This window comes from Leucoraja erinacea, chromosome 1, assembly GCF_028641065.1.
Source record: "Leucoraja erinacea ecotype New England chromosome 1, Leri_hhj_1, whole genome shotgun sequence".
In the NCBI taxonomy this organism is placed as follows: Eukaryota; Metazoa; Chordata; class Chondrichthyes; order Rajiformes; family Rajidae; genus Leucoraja; species Leucoraja erinaceus.
In genome coordinates this window covers 151,500,300-151,524,351 of record NC_073377.1, presented here as the reverse complement: position 1 = coordinate 151,524,351, position 24,052 = coordinate 151,500,300, and the positions used below count along the sequence as shown (strand labels likewise).

Here is a 24,052-nt window from a genome sequence, read left to right as displayed (position 1 = left end):
AGTTGTATAGCACCTGAAGGAGAAACATTAAAACTATTCTCTTGTGCATAGATTGTTCCAATTGGAAAATGGATGTTGATTTGACCATCTTCCATTCAGATGCCCTATTCAATAGGGCCTCTGTCGAGCTGTGTTCGATCTATCACAGTTTCTTCTCTCCTCGTGTCAGCAGTTTTCTGGAAATGGTGAGCTGTTAGTAAGACCCTGGAATCAGAGGAGGGAGCTCCATGTCTCTACCTGGTTTAAGGGGTCGGGGGAGCGGATACGTTGGAGAATACATACGCAGGGGCAGTCAACTGGAATATTTGAACGCAAATGACTGAACATCTTATTTTTAAAGTGGAAATTAAAGTCATGGAAATATACAAATGGAAATTAGACCTGCATCTATAACTAGCGGACATCCATCAGTATTAATCCCATCTTTCAGTACTTGGCTGATAGCCTTATATGCCGAGTTAAATGCTCATTTTACATGCCGTCAGACACTCTTTTTCCAGCACAATCACCAGCAGAGCATTCCAGTTACTCACCACACTCCGGGTGAAACCTTCTGCGCACAGATCCCTATTCTTAGCTATGTGAAAACATTTAATGAATTTATTTGAAAATTATTTCATATATTTCAACTCAACGGACATCAAATATCTAATTGGCTGAAGCAGCATCATTTTACACACTTAGGTCAAGTTTTAGAACTATCTGAGCAACCTCTGAAATGGAATACAAATTCACAGCCTTCAAACACAATAGAACAATTAATTGCATTTTACTGAAATGCAGGAGGAGAGTGGAGATATTGTAGAGGCTACAGTACAGAACCAAATATCATGGTAGTTTGAGATTTTGGATGAGTCTTTAATAGCTGAAAACAGCAGGCTGGTTTCAGTGAAAGTGATCGTGAGGCCGGTTCTCCAATGTTTATTTGGGAAGGTAAACTGCCGTGTTAACCTGGTCTGAGTCAATATGTGATTCAATATGCTGATGAGATTTACCAATTTCACAACTTGCTGTAAATAGATCTTTAAACAATCAGAAAATAAGTTTATTTGTCTGTACATGGGCCGAACTTGATAGACGGACTGGCCACCAATGGTCACCACCACAGCTGGGAGCTTTTGTAAACAATTAGGGGCAGCACGGTGGCGCAGCGGTAGAGTTGCTGCCTTACAGCACTAGCAGCACCGGAGACCCGTGTTCGATCCCGACTACGAGTGCTGTCTGTATGGAGTGCGTACGTTCTCCCCGTGACCGTGTGGGTTTTCTCCGAGATCTTCGCTTTCCTCCCACATTCCAAAGACGTACAGGTTTGTAGGTTAATTGGCTTGGTGTCATTATAAATTGTTCCTAGTGTGTGTAGAATGGTGTTAGCGTGTGGGGATCTCCGGACAGTGCGCACTCAGTGGGCCGAAGGAACTGTTTCCACGCTGTATCTCTAAACTAAATTAAAATATGTCGATATTAAATGTCTGGTTGCTCAAAAAGACAAATTATACTAAAAAAAAGTACTTGTGCTATAACTCCAGGATAAGCGATCAACTAAGAAACCCAAGCCAAAAGCCAGAATATTATCTAACTATCTGAATATACCAACTTATGCAAAGGACAATAAATATCTCCGAAAGCAAAAAAACAGCTACCTACATGTTAACTAGCTCTTTAATAAAACTGATCTATATGAAGCAATATATCATTGGGGTTATCAAGTGGGCACCTCCCTTCACTGGTGTTTCCTTGAGTTAGACCCACGACACCTCGAGAAGGCTCAACAGTTGGTTCTAGTGTCCCAGAACAAACCTCCTCAATACCTGCTCTCACCACCTATGTTAGTTACCAGTATCTACTAAATAAAGGAAGCACCAGCCAATTAGCTTACTCTAACAAATGCTAAATATCTGTATCTTATCTTCCATTAACCCTAGCTCATCATTAAACTTGTGACACCACAAATGTCACCTTTGCATGAGACACTTCCCCAGACTCCAATCACAAATAAATACACATACTGCATTTCATTCGTTTTCTTTCTGTCCCCAACTGACACTATTTTTTCTCCACCAAATCCACCCACTGCCTTGCTCTGTTGCCTCTGACATCTGCTTTACGGCTCTGTCCACATATTCCGAGCTCTCCAAAGAGCGACATGGTTGATCTCGCTGTGAAACCTCTACAACCCACCTCTTGCTTACTCTTGCTCTCCATCCTCACTGCACAACTTCTGCCCCCACGTCTACATATCTAAAACCTTTTCCTTTCATAAGCCTCGTCCTCTAAGTTCTCCCAAGGCACCATCAGTTCTATAAATATACTATCTGCTGACCAACTGACCATAACACTGCCTCAAACCCTTGTACTCATTATTTCCTATGGAACAACAAGCTTTCCTCCCAAATCTAGCTGCATCTCCCAAGCATTGGCTCCCCGTAACTGGCCCGACTCATACCTGCCCGAAAACTTTCCTCCTCTACCTTTCTCTCCCTCACGGACAAAATGAATCGCTGCACTCTCAGTCCTGATGTCTACTGAATTCACCTGTGCTCTCCTCCTCTCAACTGTTGCAGCTATGCACTACAAGATCTGGTTATGCTGCCAAGTATACCGACCCTGAGAAAGATTAGTCCTACATCCTGACCAAATATGCCTTAATGTTGCCACCTCTGAACACAAGGGACACGCCGGGTCCCCACCTACCTATTGTTTGAGGTTTTGCAGTGATGGCAGCACATCATGAACAGCCCTTATAAGGAAACGTATTTGACCCTCCTCCATACACCACAGATCCCTCCAGCTAAACCTCCTCTGTTGTAAACTTTCCCAGTTCATCCACTGTCCTTGCTTTACCTGAGCTACTGCACTTATACATCTCACTGCTTCCTCCTGACACCATACCTGCTCTTCAACCAATTTCCCCCTCTCTGTTGGACCTGCCTTACTCCACACTGGTTTCCCTGTGCTGAGCCCTAAGCCTTAATTATGATTTGGATTACATTTCCTTTTTATTGGTTGTATTATTATTTTATGCTTAAATCAATCTAATAGAGGTGTGCTTTATCTAGGGGCCAACCATTGTACTTCCTTTTATCAATGGACAATCCCTGCTCATATCAAACCTTTCACAACCTCAGGTTATTCAAAAGAGCTTAAGAGCTAATGAAATATTATTTGTGGTGCAGTCGTCCGGAAACAGAGGGCTTCAGATTGCACCTGAACTGGAACCAGTTTGGGTGGTTTGCAAGTGCTGATAAGAGAAGACTTGGTTTATTATTGTCATGTTTCAAGGTTTTAAGGTCAGTTTATTGTCACAAGTACCAATTAAGGTACAGTGAAAAACTTTGCTTTGCAAGCTGTCCAGGCAAATCAAAATGACTATGAGTATAATCAAACTATACTTCAGTACACCAGGTAATACAGAACATTGCAAAGGGTAGGTGCTAGTTAAATACAGAAGGAAAACAAAGTTTGTCCAGTACGGATTGCAACTATTTTAATGCAAGATGCCATTGGACCTTGGGCAGATGAAGTGAGAATATTGATCAGCACAAAAGAGAATGATATTGTTGCTGTCACAGAGAAAAAAGAGGCAGGGGTGGTAACTCAATGTTCCCGGGGAGAGAATTAGGGGAAAGAACTAGAAGGGGAGGAGGCATTCTAATACTGTTTCAGGGGTTCATCACTGCAGCAATGAAGGAGGATCTCATAGAAATCTCTTCCTATGGAGCCATAATTATAGACCTTGGAAATAAAAGGGTGATTAATTTACTGGGGATTAACTACATTCCTCCTAACAGTCATTACAAGATACAGAGGCAGGAATGTAGGCAAACACTATGATAGTGTTTGAATAATATTAAAGTAGCATTGGATTTCAACTTACATATCATTAAGTAGAATCACCTCAGTATGAAAGCCTTAGAAGGGGTGTAATTTAAAAAAAAAGTGTAATCATGAGAGCTTTATGAGCCAGTACATAGTTCTACTAGATAAGGCGCAGTAATAGACCTGTTAATAGGGAATGCAGCCATACAAAAGGATGGAATGAATACAAAATGCTGAAGTAACTCAGCGGGTCACGCAGCATATCTGGAGAAAAGGAATAGGTGACCGTTCGGGTCGAAACCCTTCTTCATAAATTTATTTTTAGAATTAGAGATACAGCACGGAATCAGGCCCTTCAACCCACTGATTCCACACAGACCCCAGCATTCCTCGTACACTAGCACTAATACCTGCAGTATTATATGCAATTATGGTCTCCTAAGTTGAGGAAAGACATTATTGCTATTGAGGGAGTGCAGCGTAGGTTCACCAGGTTAATTCCCGGAATGGTAGGACTGACATAAGATGAAAGAATTGGTTGACTTATATTCACTGGAATTTAGATGGTTAAGAAGGGATCTTATAGAAACTTATAAAGGATTGGACAGGTTAGATGCAGGAACAATGTTCCAGATGTTGGGGGAGTCCAGAACCAGGGGGTCACAGTGTAAGAATAAGGGGTAGGCCATTTAGGATGGATGAGGAAAAGATTTTTCACTCAGAGAGTTGTGAATCTGTGGAATTCTCTGCCACAGAAGGCAATTCACTGGATGTTTTCAAGAGAGTTAGATTTAGCTCTCTGGGCTAAAAGAATCAAGAGATATGGAGCAAAAGCCAGAACAGGGTACTGATTTTAGATGATCAGACATGATCATATTGAATGGCGGTGCTGGCTCGAAGGGCCGAATGGCCTACTCCTGCACTTATTTTTCTATGTTTCTATGTTGTTGAATGCTAAAGACTTATCAGGAATTGCCATGACGATATTAACCAAATAAAATTTAATTGCATAAATTATTGCATAAACTCGTTAAGTGATGCAATCACCAAAAACCACAAGATTTTTGCTGTACCAGGCTCGAAGGGCCGAATGGCCTCCTCCTGCACCTATTTTCTATGTTTCTATGATTGAGTTCAATTTTGCTTGACAGCTTTAGCATCTCTATCAGCCCTTGATTCCCAAAAAGGTAGGACAAATATACTTTAAAATATTAAGTGAACATCACTGCCAAAAAAAAATCTATAATAGTTTGTTTTTCAATGCATGTCAACTACATGAAATATAATTACTCCAAGTCATTGAGATTATGTTGCAAGGATTTACGCCACGACCTCATGTCTGAAAAGATGACGATAAAATATATTAGTTAAAAATACCTGCAGGACAGTATCTTTGTTCTGGTCCATCATACTCAGCCAAGTTCCCCTTTACCGGTACACTGTCATCCAGAAGTGTTAAATGTGCTGGCTGATCATCTGCGTGATTGGTTCCACTAAGGGCCACAGAGGACAGAAGGTCAAAGCTGATATTTCCATCTGGCTTGGGGTATTCAATTGGTGTACAGTCCTTGGCTGGCTTTAATTGAGAAAAATCTGCACCTGCAATTTGACAGATATGATTTTAGTCAAACCAGTGCAACATCAGCCGCTTGTCCCATTGAGAGTCAGAACTCTGGAATAATGAAGAACTATCAGTTGTTCATCTGCTGAAGTATTTTCTTGGAATTGAATTCCTGGCTTAGAATGGGCGAGAATTAGTGGAAATTTATAAGCATCTAGTGGCTAAATAAAGATTATTTTAACCAGTGGCAGAGCAACTAAGATGGTTTGCTGGAGACACAAGAGACTGCAGATGCTGGAATCTTGAGCAACGCACACAGCGCTGTTCCTAAGTTATAAGAGCAGAATTAGACCATTCAGCCCGTTAAGTCTACTCTGCCCATTCAATCATGGCTGATCTATCTCAACCCCATTCTCCTGTCTTCCACTCATAACCCCTGACACCCTCACCAATCAAGAATCTGTCAAACTCCATCTTAAAATTATCCATTGATTTGGCCTCCTCAGCCTTCTGTGGCAATGAATTCCACACTCACCACCCTCTGACTAAAGAAATTCATCATCTACGTTCTAAAGATACATCCTTTTATTCTGACACTATGGCCTCTGGTCCCAGAGACAGCCAATATCTGTGCAGGAAATGCATAGGCGATGTTTCATACCCAAGAACACAGTTTGCGTCTGTGGAGTTGGAGAAAAACTGAGTTAACCTTATAGGTTGATGATCCTACATCAGAACTGGTCAATCTTTATGCAATTTAAAATCTTGGTTATCTAAAAATGTTGAACTCTATGCTGAGTCTCGAGTGTTGTACTGTGCTTGGTTAGGAGAGTCATGAAGAGATGCAGCACAAAATTAGGCCCTTTGATTGTAGTCCACTATCAACCACCAATCCTACATTATTTTTTTTTAAATTCTCTCCACATTCTCATCAATTGCCACAGATTCTACAACTCACCTACACAAAAGAGGCATTTTACGGTGACCAATGAACCCACTAATTTGCATGCACTTGGTAAGTGTGAGGAAGCTAGCGCAGCTGGAGGAAGCCTCTGCTGTTAGAGAGAAACAAGCAAACTCTATGCAAGGTCAGGATTGAATATCTGAGCTGCCAGGGCTGGGATGTCGGGACTGTCTTATGAAGAAAGACTGGATAGACTTGGTTTATACTCTCTAGAATTTAGAAGATTGAGAGGGGATCTTATAGAAACTTACAAAATTCTTAAGGGGTTGGACAGGCTAGATGCAGGAAGATTGTTCCCGATGTTGGGGAAGTCCAGGACCAGGGGTCACAGCTTAAGGATAAAGGGGAAATCCTTTAAAACCGAGATGAGAAGAACTTTTTTCACACAGAGAGTGGTGAATCTCTGGAACTCTCTGGCACAGAGGGTAGTTGAGGCCAGTTCATTGGCTATATTTAAGAGGGAGTTAGATGTGGTCCTTGTGGCTAAGGGGATCAGGGGGTATGGAGGGAAGGCAGGTACGGGATACTGAGTTGGATGATCAGCCATGATCATATTGAATGGCGGTGCAGGCTCGAAGGGCCGAATGGCCTACTCCTGCACCTAATTTCTATGTTTCTATGTTTCTAATATGGGACTGGCGCTGCAAACCAGCAGCTCCTCTAGTTCTATCATTATCTTACCCTAGACAAATGTGTCATTAATTGTCCATCTTATATTATATTTGGTCGTAAAAGACCATTGCTTGCATTTCAGTTCTCACACCTCTCCTCCTACCCAGAAGCAGGGGAGAATACCCCTTGTCCTTCCCTTCTGCCACATTAGCAGCTACACCCTTCATAATATCTGCTGCCTTCAACAAGATACTGCCACCAGGCACATCTATCCTGCCTTTTCCACATTCTGAATGGGCTTTTCCCCCCACGATCATTTATGTTCACTAATCTCTTTCCCCATGGCACCTTCGCATGCAACCACAGGAGATACAACATCTGCCTTTTTATGTCTTCCCTTCCTAATATCCAGGAATTCAAACATCCTTTCTAAGTGAAGACACAATTCATTTCTACAATATAGTATCATCTACACTGGCAAAGTCAATTGCAGATTAGGGGAAAGTTTTGCTGTATAACTGTGCTGTTTGCAAAAGTAACCTTGTACTTCCAGTTGCCTGTCTCTTTAATACTCTAGCTCACTCGGTCTTTGGCGTTTTATACTGTTCCAAAAGTCCCAGTGTAAACACGAGGAACAAACTCTCATCTTCTGACCACGCTCATGGCTTTGCAGTGCCACAGTCCTCAGGAGAGATTTGGATCCAACAGTTACAGATGACCAGTTTGTGCAAAACTGGCCCATTCTGATGAAGTGTTATTAACTTGCAATGTTGACTCCTGTACAAAGGAAGCTCAACCTGCTGGGCAGTTCCAGCATTCCCTTTCATTTGGCATTTCCAGCAACTGCGGTGCTTTATATATCATAGTTCCAGCACTGTTTTCTCCACTGTCCTCTTCCCACCCCCTCAATTTACACTGCATCCAGTAGCTCAGCAGAGATTAACAAACCAGACTATCCTCTCACTGTAACCGACAGCACAATGTACATCATTTAATCTCTCAGTCTCTACCTGATCACACAACTCTCTTCATTCTCTCCGTTCCTCCCCCTTCATTGCTACTTACAGCCTTAATTTACAAATTTTTCTCGCTTTGATAGAAGGACATGTATCCAAAGGATTAAGTATATCTCTTTACAATTCTTGTCTGATTAATTGAACTTTCCGACGTTTGGTCTGAGCGAACTGGCTCATTTTCAGTTATTGATGTTAGAGCAATTGTACAGGAATTAAAATTGTCATTTATTTTAAAGAAAATCCAAACTAAAAACTACATGTGCTGGATCTTTGAAGTAAAAATGCTAAAAAGTCAGCATGTCGGGCAGCATCTACGGAAAGAGAAACAGTTAACATTTTTTCTGGTATTGATTTTCTAGATGTATTAATCACTACCTTTAAAAAAAAAATCACGGTTTCTGCTTGACGAGTGTCCAATTCATGGGGTCTTTATCCTGAAGAGATAAAATGACATTTCCCCAAGTCAAATGTCACACTTCCGTTTCATCTTCACCATTTCAACTCAAATATCCCTATTGTTTATTTCACATTCTAACTCAGCGCTAAATCACCTTTGTGTTTCAGTGTCCAAGGTTCAAATCCTCGAAAGATCCAATAAAATATCCCAGTATAAATCATTCCTCCATAAACACCTAAAGGTCCATGGCAAGAGGGTCGGATATTCCTCACAGAATAAAGTTCTTTCCAAATCCACGAGTTTCTTAGGTCCACATCGTACTCTGGTACATGAAGGCCTAAGTTCAGGTGAAAACAATATTTTACTTTTGGAAAAGGAAACAATTTCCCAATAAACAATGACTTAAAAATTATTAACAATGCGCGAAGAAGTTGGAATAAAAATCTAAAAATCAACGTTACATGCCTTGGACCGCGAACTTTGAAGGATTGTTATCAGGAAAGTTTAATCAAAGGTTTCCAAATCCGTACCTTGAGTTACAGGTTTGTGATCATTTTGAAATAATTTCTTAAAGACAACATCTGCAGCAATCATGCCACTCTTCATCGCAGTATGTGTTCCTTTAATTTTTGGGACATTCATCAATCCCGGACTGCAGCCAACTAGCAGTCCTCCAGGGAAGGAGAGTCTAGGTACAGACTACAAGATAATTTTGCTTAGGTTTCTTAAGTAATACATTATCCTGACAGATCTGTGACAGCATTCACTTTGCCAATGATTCTAAAACAATCGACATTGTTCAACCTAGCAGCTTTATAAAAGGTAAAAACAAAATCTCTAAAGGTTTTCATCATAACCTAAATACACATATTTAAATGATTTATGTTTCTTCATCATTTTCCATAGTCTGGCAGTGTTAGGGCAATGGGAGTACATAACAACAGTGGAAAGGGTTTATTGTGAACTTAACTATGATTTTAATTTATTAATTTTGTATTGAGATAATTTAATTTAATGGAAGAGGCAGGCAGAGTAAAGGATTAGCTAAAGCCATTACTATGTAGCATTAGAAACAAATGACTAATAGGAACAACAAATATCTATCTCTTCAGAAAATTATCTGCATAGGCTAATATTGCACACGACCCAGGCACTGAACTGGCATTTTACCATACCTGCAAACCACCTTCATTTAATGCACGGGCTCCATAGGCGATCCTTTTGCCTCCTTCCAGAGTTGGTGCTATTGAAGGATGATGTTTCCACCGCTGGAATTCTTTAAATGGATTCAGATATGGATTTTGATAATCTAAACCTACCTAAGAGCAAAACAAACAACAAATATAAACTCCGATTTTGTAATCGAGAGAAGTGAAAAAATTAAATGCAAAATCACCAAGATATTGTGCGCCAATAATACTGAAGATGACAAAGAAATAAACTTCACTGCCATAAAGAGTTTTCTTTTTTGCTTTCTTGAACAAGGATTGCAATATAATCAGTCAGTACATGTAACAATACAAACATCATAGATTGACACCAAATGCTCGAATAACTCAGCAGATCAGAAGAACATGGATAGGTGACATTTCGGGTCGGGTTTTGAAGACACACAAAATGTATTGACTAAATCAATTGTTTAAGTAAAACCCATTGAGCTCTGAAAGTTTCCATCTTAATCAATATTTCATAAATAATCTGTGGGGTCTTGGTCATGGGGTAGGTATGAGAAGGTGTCCGACAGCTGGCACCTGCCTGCCAGATACACAAAGGAATTAAAAAACACAAGGTGAGATGTTTTCATTTGGGGCTTTGCAGATCAACAATGGGGAATGGATTAACAGCATTAAAGAGGATAAAGGGAGCAGAAATTTTGATTGGATCTATTTATGGGGTGTGGGCCAAGACTGCATGGTACCATTTAAGTTACACAACTTTCGATAACTTCAGCAGCAAAGAAATAGAGGCAGGGTATGAGACAGGCAATATTACCGAGACAGTTTTGGAATGGACCATGTGGGGCTGGAAGCTCAAGAAAAGTTCAGATCAAATGCTCTATGATTGACCTAACTGATTCATGTATGCTTATACTTGTGAAAATTGTGACATTTATGTCAATGGTAGGTATAGTCAGACATGTAAGGAAATGTAACTATAGAAGACACACTTCCCACTCCAAACATTACAAAGTCAAACCCGCACCATCATCTCCCACAGATGGACGTATGGCAACAAATCACACTTGTGCAACTATTCCACCATTTCGCTCAGATTTTCTTTCCGGACAAATATAGTAAAGCACTTGGAATAAACTAAGGTAGACACAGACTGCTGGAGTAACTCAGCGGGACAAATGAAGACCATTTTATTCAGCCTATCCAACAAATAAGTCAGCAAACAGTGATAGAAGTGCAGCAGTAATTAATACACTTACCACAAATCCCAAAGCCACCAATGGTTCACCTTCATTTAAATGATAGAGGAATGACCCACCATATGTATGTCTGTCTAGGGGCCACCCCACAGTGTGCTCCACTCTACCAGGTCTCCATTTTGTTTCGTCAATTACCCAAATCTGCCAGTAAAATGCAAATAAGAAATACATTAAATATTACCACAACGACTGCTTTAGCTGGGAGTTATAGTTTTATCCAAAAAATAAGACTTGATGAGTACTGTAAAACTAAAATTAAGAGTTAATCTGGCTCAAATAATTAAAATTGTTAAAACATTTGCTAATATTTGCTAAATTAAAGAAATGGCTTTTTGTGATTGCGAATGGGATAAACTTCAGGAAGAGTTGGATAAATATGGTGAACAAATAAAACACTTTTTGCCTCAAAGGTATATATAAAAGTGAAATTAAACAAGTATTGGGGAAAATATTTTAAATAAAATACAGGCCGTTTAGTTTAGTTTAGAGATACAGCGTGGAAACTGGCCCTTCGGCCAACCAGGTCGTCATCGACCAGCAATCCCCGTACATTAACACACTAGGGGCAATTTACACTTATACCAAGCCAGTTAACTACAAACCTGTACGTCTTTGGAGTGTGGGAGAAAATCGAAGATCTCAGAGCAAACCCACGCGGTCACGGGGAGAACAAACAAACTCCGTACAGACAGCACCCGTAGTCAGGATTGAACCTCAGTCTCTGGTGCTGCAAGCTGTAAGGCAGCAACTCTACTGTATCACACTGTATCATACTGTAGTTCAGGTCCACAGTATGAAATTGTGTAGAGAAACTTTGGCTATAAAAAGGTTCAACATGAATGGATCAGCAATTAAAACAATAAATATTTGGAATTATGCCAGAGCCTTAAAATACAATAGCAAGGTGATGATGTTTAAATGTGCATGACATTAGTTAATGTGCAATTAGGACTATCATATCTGGTTCTGAAACACCTATTGAAGGAGACCTATGATAGAAGTAGAAATGATTTGGGTGCAGATGATTTGGTATCTATTTTTAGTTATTCAAAGAGTTCGGACATTTTTTTCAATAAAACATGCTGGTGATCCATCTTCTTGAACTGTTGCATTTTTTTGATGAGGGCATTCATATATTTTCAGGAAACTGGGACTTCCAGAATTCAATGGTAGCGACAATGAGGAAACAACAATAAATGTTCACATTTTATTCTGGGACAGAATTAATTGACACTTAACAGTCTGTTAAAGGAAAGTTATTTTTGACTAGATTGTTCTTTAAATAGTAGGTAGATAAATGAAATAGAGTTGATATAGCGAATGCTGATGTTCATTTTGATAAAGTGTTACATAATAAACATTCGTGGAACTGAAGTCCTCGGAATTAAAAAGGCAGTGACTGCATGGAGTAATCAACCATGCTTTCTTCCGACTGGGTGGAAGTGTGAAATGATATTTGGGGGTAGGGGAAGAATGGTCAATAGCGGAATTATTTAACCTTTTCATGAATATTAGCAATATGGAAATATTATTTCCAACTCAATGTAAATGACATAAAACTCGGAAACATAATAAACAATTAGACAAATAACAGACTGCAGAGTAGGAAGGCTAACGAAATAGGCAGACATAGCAGGCAAAAATTAATGCAGAGAATTGCAAATCAATTTGTTTTTATAGGATGAAAGAGGCAATAGAAACACAAGGGTATAACCTTAGATAGACACAAAATGCTGGAGTAACTCAGCGGGACAGGCAGCATCTCTAGAGAGAAGGACTGGGTGTCGTAATCTTATGGTGGACCCAGGAACAGAGAGATTCTGGAGATGTATTTGTGGAAGACATAAGATTTGATGCTGGTGCTCACATTTTATGCATCTCAGATTTTTACTGCAAGCAATCCTTTTAACATTGTTGTTTTTAAATATTCTTTCTCTTATTCAAATCCTTTCCACCTTTGTAACTTGCCTATGACACAATATGCTTCTAAGATTTCCATTATGTCCCCCCACCCCAACTCTGCTAAAAGATGGGACAGTGCAAAAGACCATTTGATCCATTTTGTCAGCTGTTTTCACATGGCCAGGCCACAAGTGGAGTTTTCCTGAATTCCTTCTCGACATCTCCCTGCCTCCCTTTCCTCCTCCAAGCCTATGAACATCTATGCTTAAAACGCCCAAATCAAGCTTTGCTCCACAATTCTCTAACCAAACCTTTTATTAACATTAAGAAATATGTTTCCTTACTACACTTAATTTAAATACTTGTGATTCCACTTTGTGTTAATCAATATCTCATCATAATCCAAGTTGAAGCCATGATATGAATATACAAAGTGGCCAAAAATGCAATGGGAGAGGAATGCAAACCACATTTACCTCTTTCAAACCTATACCATAGGTCTGTGGTTCACAGGTCTCCCTTAGATTGAAATGTTTATACAATTGCTTAGCAAGGTGTCCATGGCAACCTTCACCAAATATTGTCACTTTAGCATGTAGTTCCATTCCTCTTTCAAATGTGTCCTTCAGAAAAAGCGTATAGAAAAGTATTTCTATTACTATAGGGAAAATCAGAATGCAGTTTTCAATTCAATTAATAAATGCCCACTTTACAACACAATTTACAACATCTATAACTCAACTTGATTTTAGCTAAATTATCTCCACACTATTTGAAAATATATATATATTTAAACACGAAAATTAATATAATGGGATAACAAAAAATCATCTTATTTACAAAATCACACAAAATGTAAATAAAGATCAAATTTCAAGCGATATGTCTTCAGTTGCTGCTTTGGCAATATTTTCAAAGGAGCTTTATAATGTCACATCAAAGGAGAAAAATGTTTATCATGTTAAAAAAAACATAAAAAAGAGTTTTTTCCTAAATATTTGGATTTTTAAATATGACTATAGCTACACCATTTCCCCTTAAATCCAGTTAGATTATGATCACTAACAATTCCAAATTGTACCCAGTGCTATTTTGTTGAAACGGCCTCCAGAATTCAATTCAATTCAACTTTAATGTCATCGCACAAATACAAGTAAAGAGGACATGACTTCAGAATTAAGGGACAGAAGTTTAGGGGTAATACGAGGGGGGAACTTCTTTACGCAGAGAGTGGTGGCGGTGTGGAATGAGCTCCCAGTGGAAGTGGTGGAGGCAGGTTCATTGGTATCATTTAAAAATAAATTGGATAGGCATATGGATGAGAAGGGAATGGAGGGTTATGGTATGAGTGCAGGCAAGTGGGACTAAGGGGGAAAAAAAAAAATTGTTCGGCATGGACTTGTAGGGCTGAGATGGCCTGTTTCCGTGCTGTAATTGTTATATGGTTATATGGTTATATGATTAAGTATCAGTACAACAAAATGCAGTTTTGGAGCTTTTGAAGCTTTTGAAGCTTCCAACCTTATTCAATTCTTTAATGGTCCTGTCCCACTTAGGCGACTCTATAGGCGACTGCCAGGGACTAGTTTTAATGGAATTGACCTACGATACCTGGCGACAACCTATGACAACACCTACGTCAACCTACGACAGAAAAAACCGTCGCCACTGTCGCCAAAAAATGTTCAATGTGTTGAAAATTTAGTGGCAGTTGCCTGTGGTTGCCCCAAAAATCACCTAAGTAGAACAAGCCCATTATAGTGCAGCATGTAACCTGGAAATGAAAATAAATATCTGATAAAAGTATAGTTCATTACTAACACTGAATACCTTTTATCCCCATGTGATTACATGTTTCTAGTGTCATAGAGTGATACAGTGCGGAAACAGGCCCTTCTGCCCAACTTGCCCACACCGGCCAACATGTCCCAGCTACACTAGTTCATTCCATTCTCAACTGATCCTATTATGGTATCATACCCCATGACCTGGGCAATGCTCAAATATGAGCTATCAACCACTTTGTACTGATCATCTCCATTTAAGTAAGATCTATCAAATTAGGAAGTTTTGTTGAAATGTAATCAAAACACTTCTCACACGATACCGGATGAGTATTTCTAGCTCTCCGTTTGCAGGACCTTAAAAATACCTTTGTATTTCCCTTATAAAAAAGGGGTAAAGGCATATACGGAGATCTCAACAAAGGAACCAAAGAAACAGTGGAGAGTGTAGAAAAGGTTATTTCTCACATCTCAAATTCTCCCAATATTCTAAAAATCTTAAACCAGGAATAATAATGCTGGACTATTTGCATGGATAAATGCAGCTCCAAAAATTCCCATTGAGGCAACATGTAGAGTGGCACCTCTGCTGCTGATCCCCAACATCAATTTCCTCTATCAATGATGCACTCTTTCTGCCATATGTCCAAATTACCAGTTGAAATGCAGCAACTCACATTGCTTACTTCCACAGCACATCTCAAACCCACAACTTTATCAAAAGATGAGCAACAAAATAATGGAAACACCCATCAACCCATTATTACAACCTTCCAAGGACAACTAGCAGCAGGTATTAAAGAAAATGGTGTTCTGACAACATCAGCTACATTTCAAGAAAACATTTTTTTGCAAAATGAGTTGTAAAAAGAGAATGAAAATAAATATTTTGGAATAAAAAAAGGAAACATTTCTTCTTGCAAAAAAAATATAAACTGGAATATTTTGTCCTTTTGAACAGTAGCATGATTTAATATATGATTTAGTAACCCTACCTTTGGTGAACCATCCTTATGAATACCAACATCATTGGTAGAAATTCCTTTTATACTCCCATCATCATGGAATAATAACTAGATTAAAAAAAAAAAAACTTTTAATAATGCAATCGTTTAAATCATAATCGATGAAACAAGAAATAAAGTAGGTCTGGTCACCATTTATTGTGATCACTATGAAGTTCCACATCAACTCCACACCCTAACCTACAATTCCCTAGATTCCTTGACTATTCGTAAAATCTACTGATGCAAATTGAAATATACCCAATGATTGAGTTAATATAGTCATTACCTTGTTCTGAGAACATGCCCTTTGGTCCTTGACTCTCCCATGAAAGGACACATCCTCTCAGTTCCTTCCTACACCTCAGTATTTACTCTATCTCGCTACCCCATACCCCCCCCCCCTCCACGAAATCTACATGTTTCAACCTTTTAAATACCAACGAGTAGAAGCCCAACTTGTTTAACGTTTCCTTGTAGGGCAACCATCTATACCATAGATCATTCTAGTGAACCTTCGCTGAACTGCCTCCAATCTAACAATCTCTGTTTCTAGGGGGACCAAAATTGTTCAAAGTACTCTTTATCTAGTCTTATTATTGCTTAGTTGTACAGTTGCAGTGAGGCTTCTCTACTTTTATTTTCAAATCGCATGAAAAAAGGCCCAAAATGTCATTAGCTTTCCGTATACTAGGCACTAGGGGTGAATAGAATGTTGATCCTTATTTCTCTCCCAGATTTCCATGCTCTGTACACAAAGACCACCAAATCTGTTTTCTGCAGTTATTCTCCATTTACATAATATTTTGCAATTCGCCTCCCCATTGATCCTTGTGTTATCCACAAATTTGTCTAACGTACATTTGTTTGTTCTTCCAAGTTGTTAATCTATATTACTAAATCTCTGATCTTGACCGCTTTTGGCCGACTGTGCTGTGATTTCCGAGCGAACGCTGCCACCTACAGCTGTCATTTTTGGCCACCTCGCTCAGAGCCCCCCTCCGCCGTATGAGTGCGGAGGATATTTTCCGTCGATGAAAAATTAGAGATATATTAATGTTTTACAAAATTCCCCATTCTCTCTGCTGCCCCCACTGGCGGCAGGGGGAGGGGACTATAAAACCAGGAAGTGTCGTGTCTCACTCAGTCTCTGCCAGAACCAGGAAGTGAGAGGGTCACGGCTCACGGCTCTCTGAGCTGCGAATAACACTGAAGGCACGTCTACTCCACGGTGAGTCCCCTCGATGCGGCTGTAAAGTGGCTGCAGCCCTTTTTAAAAAATTTGTATTCACAAAGTGAATTTTGGTTGTCAGGTGGCTGCAGCCCAATTGTTTGCCTCGCCTTTTTTTTTTTTTAACAGATTTGTGTTCACAAAGTGAATTTTGGTTGTCGGGTATCTGCAGCCCAATTGTTTGCCTCGCCTTTTTTTTTTTTAAAAACATGTTTGTGTTCACAAAGTGAATTTTGGTTGTCGGGTGTCTGCAGCCCAATTGTTTGCCTTGGCTTTTAAAATCGTTGCAACAGTTGGATGCCTGCCCAAGCATCCATATGGCCCACAATGTCTATACTAGCCCTCTGGAAACCAGTACCTTCGGCCCGCAACACCCATACTAGCGCAACAGAGCGCCCCCCCCCCCCCCCCCCACTGGCTAGCAGTATTGGTGACCAGCCCTCCCGTGTGATGCTGGGACCCAACGGGTCCCACTTAGTCTAGTATATACTGTAAACAGTTGTGATCCCAGTGTTGATTCCTGTGATATACCTCTGGTCATCAGTAACCGTCCAGAAAATCACCTCTACCTACCTCTTTAACGAATCCTAAAACCATGTCAGTACAACAGCTCCAGCATCATGAAATCTTATGGATCAATCATTTTTTTGAGGCACTTAGTTAAATAGTTTAACAATAAACTAGTTTAAGGCATAAACTACGTTCTTACAATCCACTCTGGTTGAGACATCGTGAAAATATTCTAATAAATTAATTAGACATGATTTCCCCTTTATGAAGCCATGTTGGCTCTGCTTGATTAGATTATGATTTTCAAAATGTGCCTCTATTACTTTCTTAATCATTAATTCTGACATTTGGGCAGTCTAATTCTGGCAGTCATGGTGGCACAGCAGTAGAGTTGCTGCCTTACAGCAAAAATGCAGTGCCAGAGACCCGGGTTAGATCCCGACTACGGGTGCTGTCTGAATGGAGTTTGCACGTTCTCCCCGTGATCTGCGTGGGTTTTCTCCAAGAACTTCGGTTTCCTCCCACACTCCAAAGGACAATTTAACATTGGCTCCAAATCGGTTGATAAAATGTTAAATTGTCCAATTTGGTGATATGCCTAGAGTACTGCCCTGCCGACTACAAAATTCAGAAGGTACAGAAGGTTTTTCCAAACAGTAGACATTAGGCTAATTGGCCTAATAATATCAGTATAATATTTAGAGTACTATTACTGCAACTAACCATGAAAATAAAGCACCCGTGTACATTGGCCCATTTGCTACCTCAGACTGGACTTCGACACAAATCAAATTAGAGAAATGAACCTTCGGTATGCTGTCTAATTCCAAAGTCTTTTGGACAGTTCAAGTAGTCCATCAGGAAAACACATCAACAATTCAGTTTCGTTTTTTTTAAGTTTAAAGATATAGGGCGGAAACAGCCCTTCAGCCCACCGAGTCCGTACCAGCAATCCCTTAACATTAACACTACCCTACACACTAGGGGCGATTTACACTTATACCAAGCCAATTAACCTACAAACTTGCACATCTTTGTAGTGTAGGAGGAAACCGAAAAGTTTGGTGAAAACCCACGCAGGTCACGGGGAGAACGTGCAAGTTCTGTACAGACAGCACCTGTGGTCAGGATTGGACAGGGGACCCATGTCTCTGGCATTGTAAGGCAGCAACTCTGCCACTGCGCCAGTGTGCCTCCCCCCCCAGTTATATTGTAAAACACCTTAGGGCATCCAAATCCTAATGTAGCATGATACTAAACAATACGGATGTATTATTACAGGAAATATATTCATAATATATTTTTAATAAGTACATATTTTTAATTTAATTGCTACTCACCTCAGAAGCTGCATATCCTGGATATAATTCCACACCGAGTTCTTCTGCTTGCTCTCCTAACCATCTGACCATGTGACCCAAACGGACAATATAATTTCCATGATTGTTCATGGGAAGACCTACACAGAAACAAGAATTGGGAGACAAATCAATATTTTAACCAAAGAAAGATATTTTCAAATGCATACACTGCGAGGTGGTGCAGGAAGGAACATTTGAGATGTACAATATCTGACCAATAAATACATGCTTCCAGATTTACAAACAATATGAAATATTTTTAAAACCCTTGTTCCACTCTGCAAATTGACGTAAAAAGGTTACAAACGTTCACTATACCTGGTAGCAATGGAACAGGAATTCTGTATTTTTCTGTCAAAATACCAAATACATCCTCCTTTACTGGAGTGTTCAGAGGGGCCTGTTAGGTGCATGCACATAAAAAAATCAATATGTATCATTATAAATCTAAAGACATAACCTTTAAATAACAATTATGATTCTTAGGTATTTATGAGCTGAATAACAATGATAATATTGATTTTGAGATTTCAAAACCAGCAGCAAGATATGCTCAAATATTTTTTCATAAATAATATTCAATTTAACTTACTGGTGATTGTTGTTAAAGCATTTTATTGACCCAACCAAACTCTATGGGGGAAAGACTGTAGAAAATTAATAATTACAAAAAATTCTGGTTGGCCACAACAAATCAGCATGTTCAGAAAGTTAACTTCATTTACTATCACTACTCAGCATTACCAAATCATGTTAATCTCTACAGAGAGAAAATGTTCCTACATGATTTGCAGCATTACCGTCTGTGTACAAAAATTTGCTCCTCAGATTCCCATTAAATCTTTCCCCTCCTATGTTAAACCCATGTCCACTGGTTCTTGATTCCCCATTACAGAGTAAAAGACTCTACATTTACCCCATCTATTCCCCTCATGATTTTATAGACTTCTAGAAGATCACCTCTCATCCACTTCCAGCGCTCCAAGGAATAAAGTCCTTGCCCACCCAATCTCTCCCTATATCTCAGGCCCAGAAATCCTGGCAATATCCCTGCAATGTCCACCGGCTGGCACCAGTAATGGCTGCCACGCCAACTGTCTGACCTTTCCTTCTTTGTGTCTGATGTGCTAAATGTATGTTTTTTTAGTATTCTTTAGCTTGTTTTATGTGGGGGGTAGGGGAGGGGGAGTTGGAGGAAACTTTTTCTCATTGTTTACCTCGACGGAGATGCGATTTGTTCCGTATCGTATCTCCGTCCTCACTGCAGCCTAACATTGAGGAGTCGGAGGCCTTTGCTGGAGATTGACCGAGAGCTCCAGCACGGGATCCTGCGGACTTACAATCATGAAGTTCTAACGACTGAGTTGCCTCAAAATTGCAGTACCAAAATCAAATATATTATCCGTCATATTTTACCATATAGAAACTGCACCCAACCGCTCTATTACAAGTAAACCTTTGATATTTTCCACATCAAATCGATTAGTATTGCAGCATAATCTAGAAATTGTAATTTTTCAATAAGCCAATAAACAAACTTGCAATAAATATAAACAATTTCCTCACCCCTCTGTCCCTCCAATCAGGGAACAACTCGTTCAGAGCTTTTGGATCCAGACATGCGCCTGAAAGGATATGTCCACCCAGCTGTGCAGACTTCTCCACCACACATACTCTTATTTCCTTGCCATGTTTGTCAGCCAGCTGCTTCAGGTGGATTGCTGCAGATAGGCCAGCGGGACCTCCACCAATTATTACTACATCAGCTTCATCAGCGAATCGCTCCATGCTGACCCCTTAGAAAAAAGATGCAATACTAGAATAAGAAATATTAAATCATCCTTATTTTGAATATTTGGAAATATTTGACGAAACAAACATGACAAAAAAAAAGATATGAGACACAATAGACTATCGACTCCGTAGAGAAGGAATGGTCGATGTTTTGGGTCGAGACCCGGGTCGGGTCATTCCTTCTCTCCAGAAATGCTGTGTGTTCCGCTGAGTTACTCCAGCATTTTGTGTCTATCTTCAGAGTAAACCAACATCTGAATTTCTTCCTACACTGACTGCTGTCTTTGTTAAATATTGTTTCTCTCTAGGGGATGCAGTTTATCTCTATTACTAAAAGTCTGATCTTGACCGCTTTTTGGCTCGCTGTGGTGTGATTTCCGTGAGAACGCTGCCACCTACGGCCGTCATTTTTGGCCACCACGCTCACAGCCCCCCTCCGCCTTTCGGGACCGGAGGATTTATCCCATCGATGAAAAATCAGAGATATTAATGTTTAAAAAAAACTCCCCATTCTCTCTGCTGCCCTTGCTGGCGGCAGGGGGGGCGGGACTATAAAACCTGGAAGTGTAGTCCCTCACACAGTCTCTGCCAGACCCAGGAAGCGAGAGGGTCACGGATCTCTGAGCTGCGAATAACACTGAACGCACGTCTACTCCACGGTGAGTCCCCTCGATGCGGCTGTGAGGTGCTTGCTGCCCGATTGTTTGCCTCGCCTTTTTAACAAGTTTGTGTTCACAAAATGAATTTTGGTTGTCGGGTGGCTGCTGCCCAATTGTTTGCCTCGCCTTTTAAAGTTTGTGTTCACAAAATTAATTTTGGTTGTCGGGTGGCTGCCGCCAAATTGTTTGCCTTGGCTTGGGTTTAAAATCGCTGCAACAGTTGGCTGCCAGCCCAAGAATCCATTCGGCCCACAATGTCTATACTAGCCCTCTGGAAAAACCAGTACCTTCGGCCCACAACACCCATACTAGCGCAACAGAAAGCCCCCCCCCCCTCTCCGGCGAGCAATATTGGAATTGGTGGAGAAGTGGAATATTGCATTGGTGACCAGCCCTCCCGTGTGATGCTGGTACCCAACGGGTCCCACTTAGTCTAATACTTATTAAATATGTTCTGCTGATAAACAATCAAGCTATAGCTATTATTGTTTCTGCATTCATGAAAGAATCTTCTCAGTTAAATAAAAAGTTGAATATTGAAAGTAAATTAGAATTAGCAGAATCTTGTAACTGCAATCAAATGAGATCTCATTAAAGAAAAATAAACTTGCCATTACATTTTCTTATGAGATAGAAGGCTCTTCAGCCTAAGGAGTCTATGCTGGCTCGTAAAGCAATTCCCTTCCCACATTAATTTTCCCTGTAACCTATTCTCCCAATGTATCCCACTAATTACACCCCCACCCCCTCCTATCACTTAACTACACACAGGGGACAATTTACATTGGTCAATTGATCTACTAACCAGCCCAACCAGCCCACCCTTGGTATGGAGTTAAGATAACGATTGACGGCCGTCAGGGACTCATCACACCCTTGTAACCGCTCCAGGTTCGGTGCCTTCTACGCCCGGACCCCAGCTTTATTTAGATATATATGATCCCTAACGATTTATGGACGAGGGCTTATTTATTTATTTATTTTACTTTCTTTTTCAATGTAACACTCTCCAATGAGGTTATTATTATTATTAGATGAGGGAATTAAATGTAACATCTCCAGGTTTGCGGGTGACACAAAGCTGCATGGCAGTGTAAGCTGCGAGACGAATGCTATGAAGCTGCAGGGAATCTTGGATAGGTTGGGTGAGTGGGCAGATGCAGTATAATGTGGATAAATGTGAGGTTATCCACTTTGGTGGCAAGAATAGGAAAGGCAGATTATTATCTGAATGGTGTCAGATAAGGAAAAGGGGCGGCGCAATGAGACCTGGGTGTGCTTGTACATCAGTCACTGAAAGTAAGCATGCAGGTACAGCAGGCAGTTAAGAAAGCTAATGGCATGTTGGCCTTCATTGCGAGAGGATTTGAGTTGAGGAACAAGGAATTCCTACTGCAGTTGTACAGGGCCCTGGTGAGACTGCGCCTGGAGTATTATACACAATTATGGTCTAATTTGAGTAAAGACATTACTGCTTTTGAGGGAATGCAGCATAGATTCACCAGGTTAATTTCCGTTGATTTTAGATGATCAACTATGATCATATTGAATTGCAGTGCTGGCTCAAAGGGCTGAATGGCCTACTCCAGCACTCACTTTTCTATGTTTCAATGTTTCTATTTGAGACTCAGAGGAAAATCTCCCAGAGAGAACACATAAATTCCACACAGGTGGCACCAAAGGCCAGGATTGAATCCAGATTACTGGCATTGTGAAACAGGAGCTCGACTATCCAAGCCATTGTTAACCAATCAACATAGGGTGCAAGTCACAGACAGTTGCGACTGGCTTGGCTTCACAGAATCAAGAAAGCAAATTCTCTGGGGAACACAGATCATGGCCATCAAATTGGATGATTCAGTGAAGTTAGAAAAACTTTACAATGTCCCCAAAATGGGGTTGACCATGGGCAGTCTCGTGTTATTATTCAGAGGTAAAAGATTCAGCACGGAATGAAGCAACATGGAGTTATTGCATCAGTGATCATGAGGTATCCTGGTGATGATTACGGGCAGGAAATTAAAAATCACTAGGTTTATGGATTACCATATTGCTTACCTTCATGCTATGTGTTGTTGCCTTCAATACTGCTGTCATTTTCCAGGAATTTAAAAATATGATATATAAATTTAAAAGGAACCAGGCAGAAATGTGGGGTAAACAAGTGATAAAGAATGCCTGTTTAGTGATGAAAGAAGCTGTCAAGCAAACTTAACAAGTGGACCACTCATTATACACCTTTTAGGATTTTAAAGTTATATTTAAGTTGTAGAAACAATAGTAGCAGCGACAGCAATAAAAATGACTCCATCTGGGCACTGAAGATGTGGGAGATGTTATGCACGACCCAGGAGGGTGTCCTCATCAGAAGTTGGAAGATTGACCTCAATTATATAAATAGTAATAAAAACTAACTGACGTAGTAGCATTAATGTTCTAGATTCCTAGAAAGGTGTATTGGTGTGAATAAGGGTCCTGACCCAAAACATCACGTCCATATTCTCCAGGGACGCTGCCTCACCTGCTGAGTCACTGCAGCACTTTGTGTCCTTTTGTGTAAACCAGCATCTCAGTTCCTTGTTTCTACAAGGTGTATTGGACTGTTTGCTTAGGCAATACTTGGGTGTAAGCACATTAAAAAGTTTGCATGTGTGTTCTATATTAAATCACCATTATGCTGACAGCTGAAAGCTATTAATACCTAGCCGTTTTTCTGTTGTATGAGGTATTCATTTCTGTTTCTCATATCGTGTTCCTCTCACCTTAAACAAATATTGTTTGGTTTTTGATTCGCCTATCCCGGGTAAGACTATGCATTTACCCCATCTAATCCCCTCATGGTATCCTGTTTACAAATAAATCTAAAGGAATAAAGATTAAGTGAGGACGCACTCATCTGCCCTTTTGACAAATAATCTCTCAAAAACACATTATTTCAGCTGGAATTAAAAGCAGCTACAACACGTTGATATAAGATGCAAATTCTAAAGTGTCAATGTTAAGGAGG

The 24,052-nt window shown here is 40.1% G+C and overlaps 1 protein-coding gene across 2 annotated transcripts in view; it reads right to left on the bottom strand.

Moving 5' to 3' along the window:
• Nucleotides 1–24,052, bottom strand: part of etfdh (electron transfer flavoprotein dehydrogenase) — a 42,639-nt gene that overhangs the window by 8,813 nt on the left and 9,774 nt on the right. For both annotated transcript variants that reach the window (XM_055645868.1, XM_055645861.1), the window contains exons 3-12: nucleotides 20,159–20,388; nucleotides 18,911–18,992; nucleotides 18,572–18,690; nucleotides 15,482–15,559; nucleotides 13,179–13,325; nucleotides 10,801–10,941; nucleotides 9,542–9,685; nucleotides 8,897–9,065; nucleotides 8,521–8,703; nucleotides 5,194–5,415 (exon numbers count right to left, since the gene is read on the bottom strand). In XM_055645868.1, coding sequence (XP_055501843.1) covers nucleotides 5,194–5,415; nucleotides 8,521–8,703; nucleotides 8,897–9,065; nucleotides 9,542–9,685; nucleotides 10,801–10,941; nucleotides 13,179–13,325; nucleotides 15,482–15,559; nucleotides 18,572–18,690; nucleotides 18,911–18,992; nucleotides 20,159–20,388 — 1,515 coding nt within the window. The remainder of the gene's footprint in view (nucleotides 1–5,193; nucleotides 5,416–8,520; nucleotides 8,704–8,896; nucleotides 9,066–9,541; nucleotides 9,686–10,800; nucleotides 10,942–13,178; nucleotides 13,326–15,481; nucleotides 15,560–18,571; nucleotides 18,691–18,910; nucleotides 18,993–20,158; nucleotides 20,389–24,052) is intronic.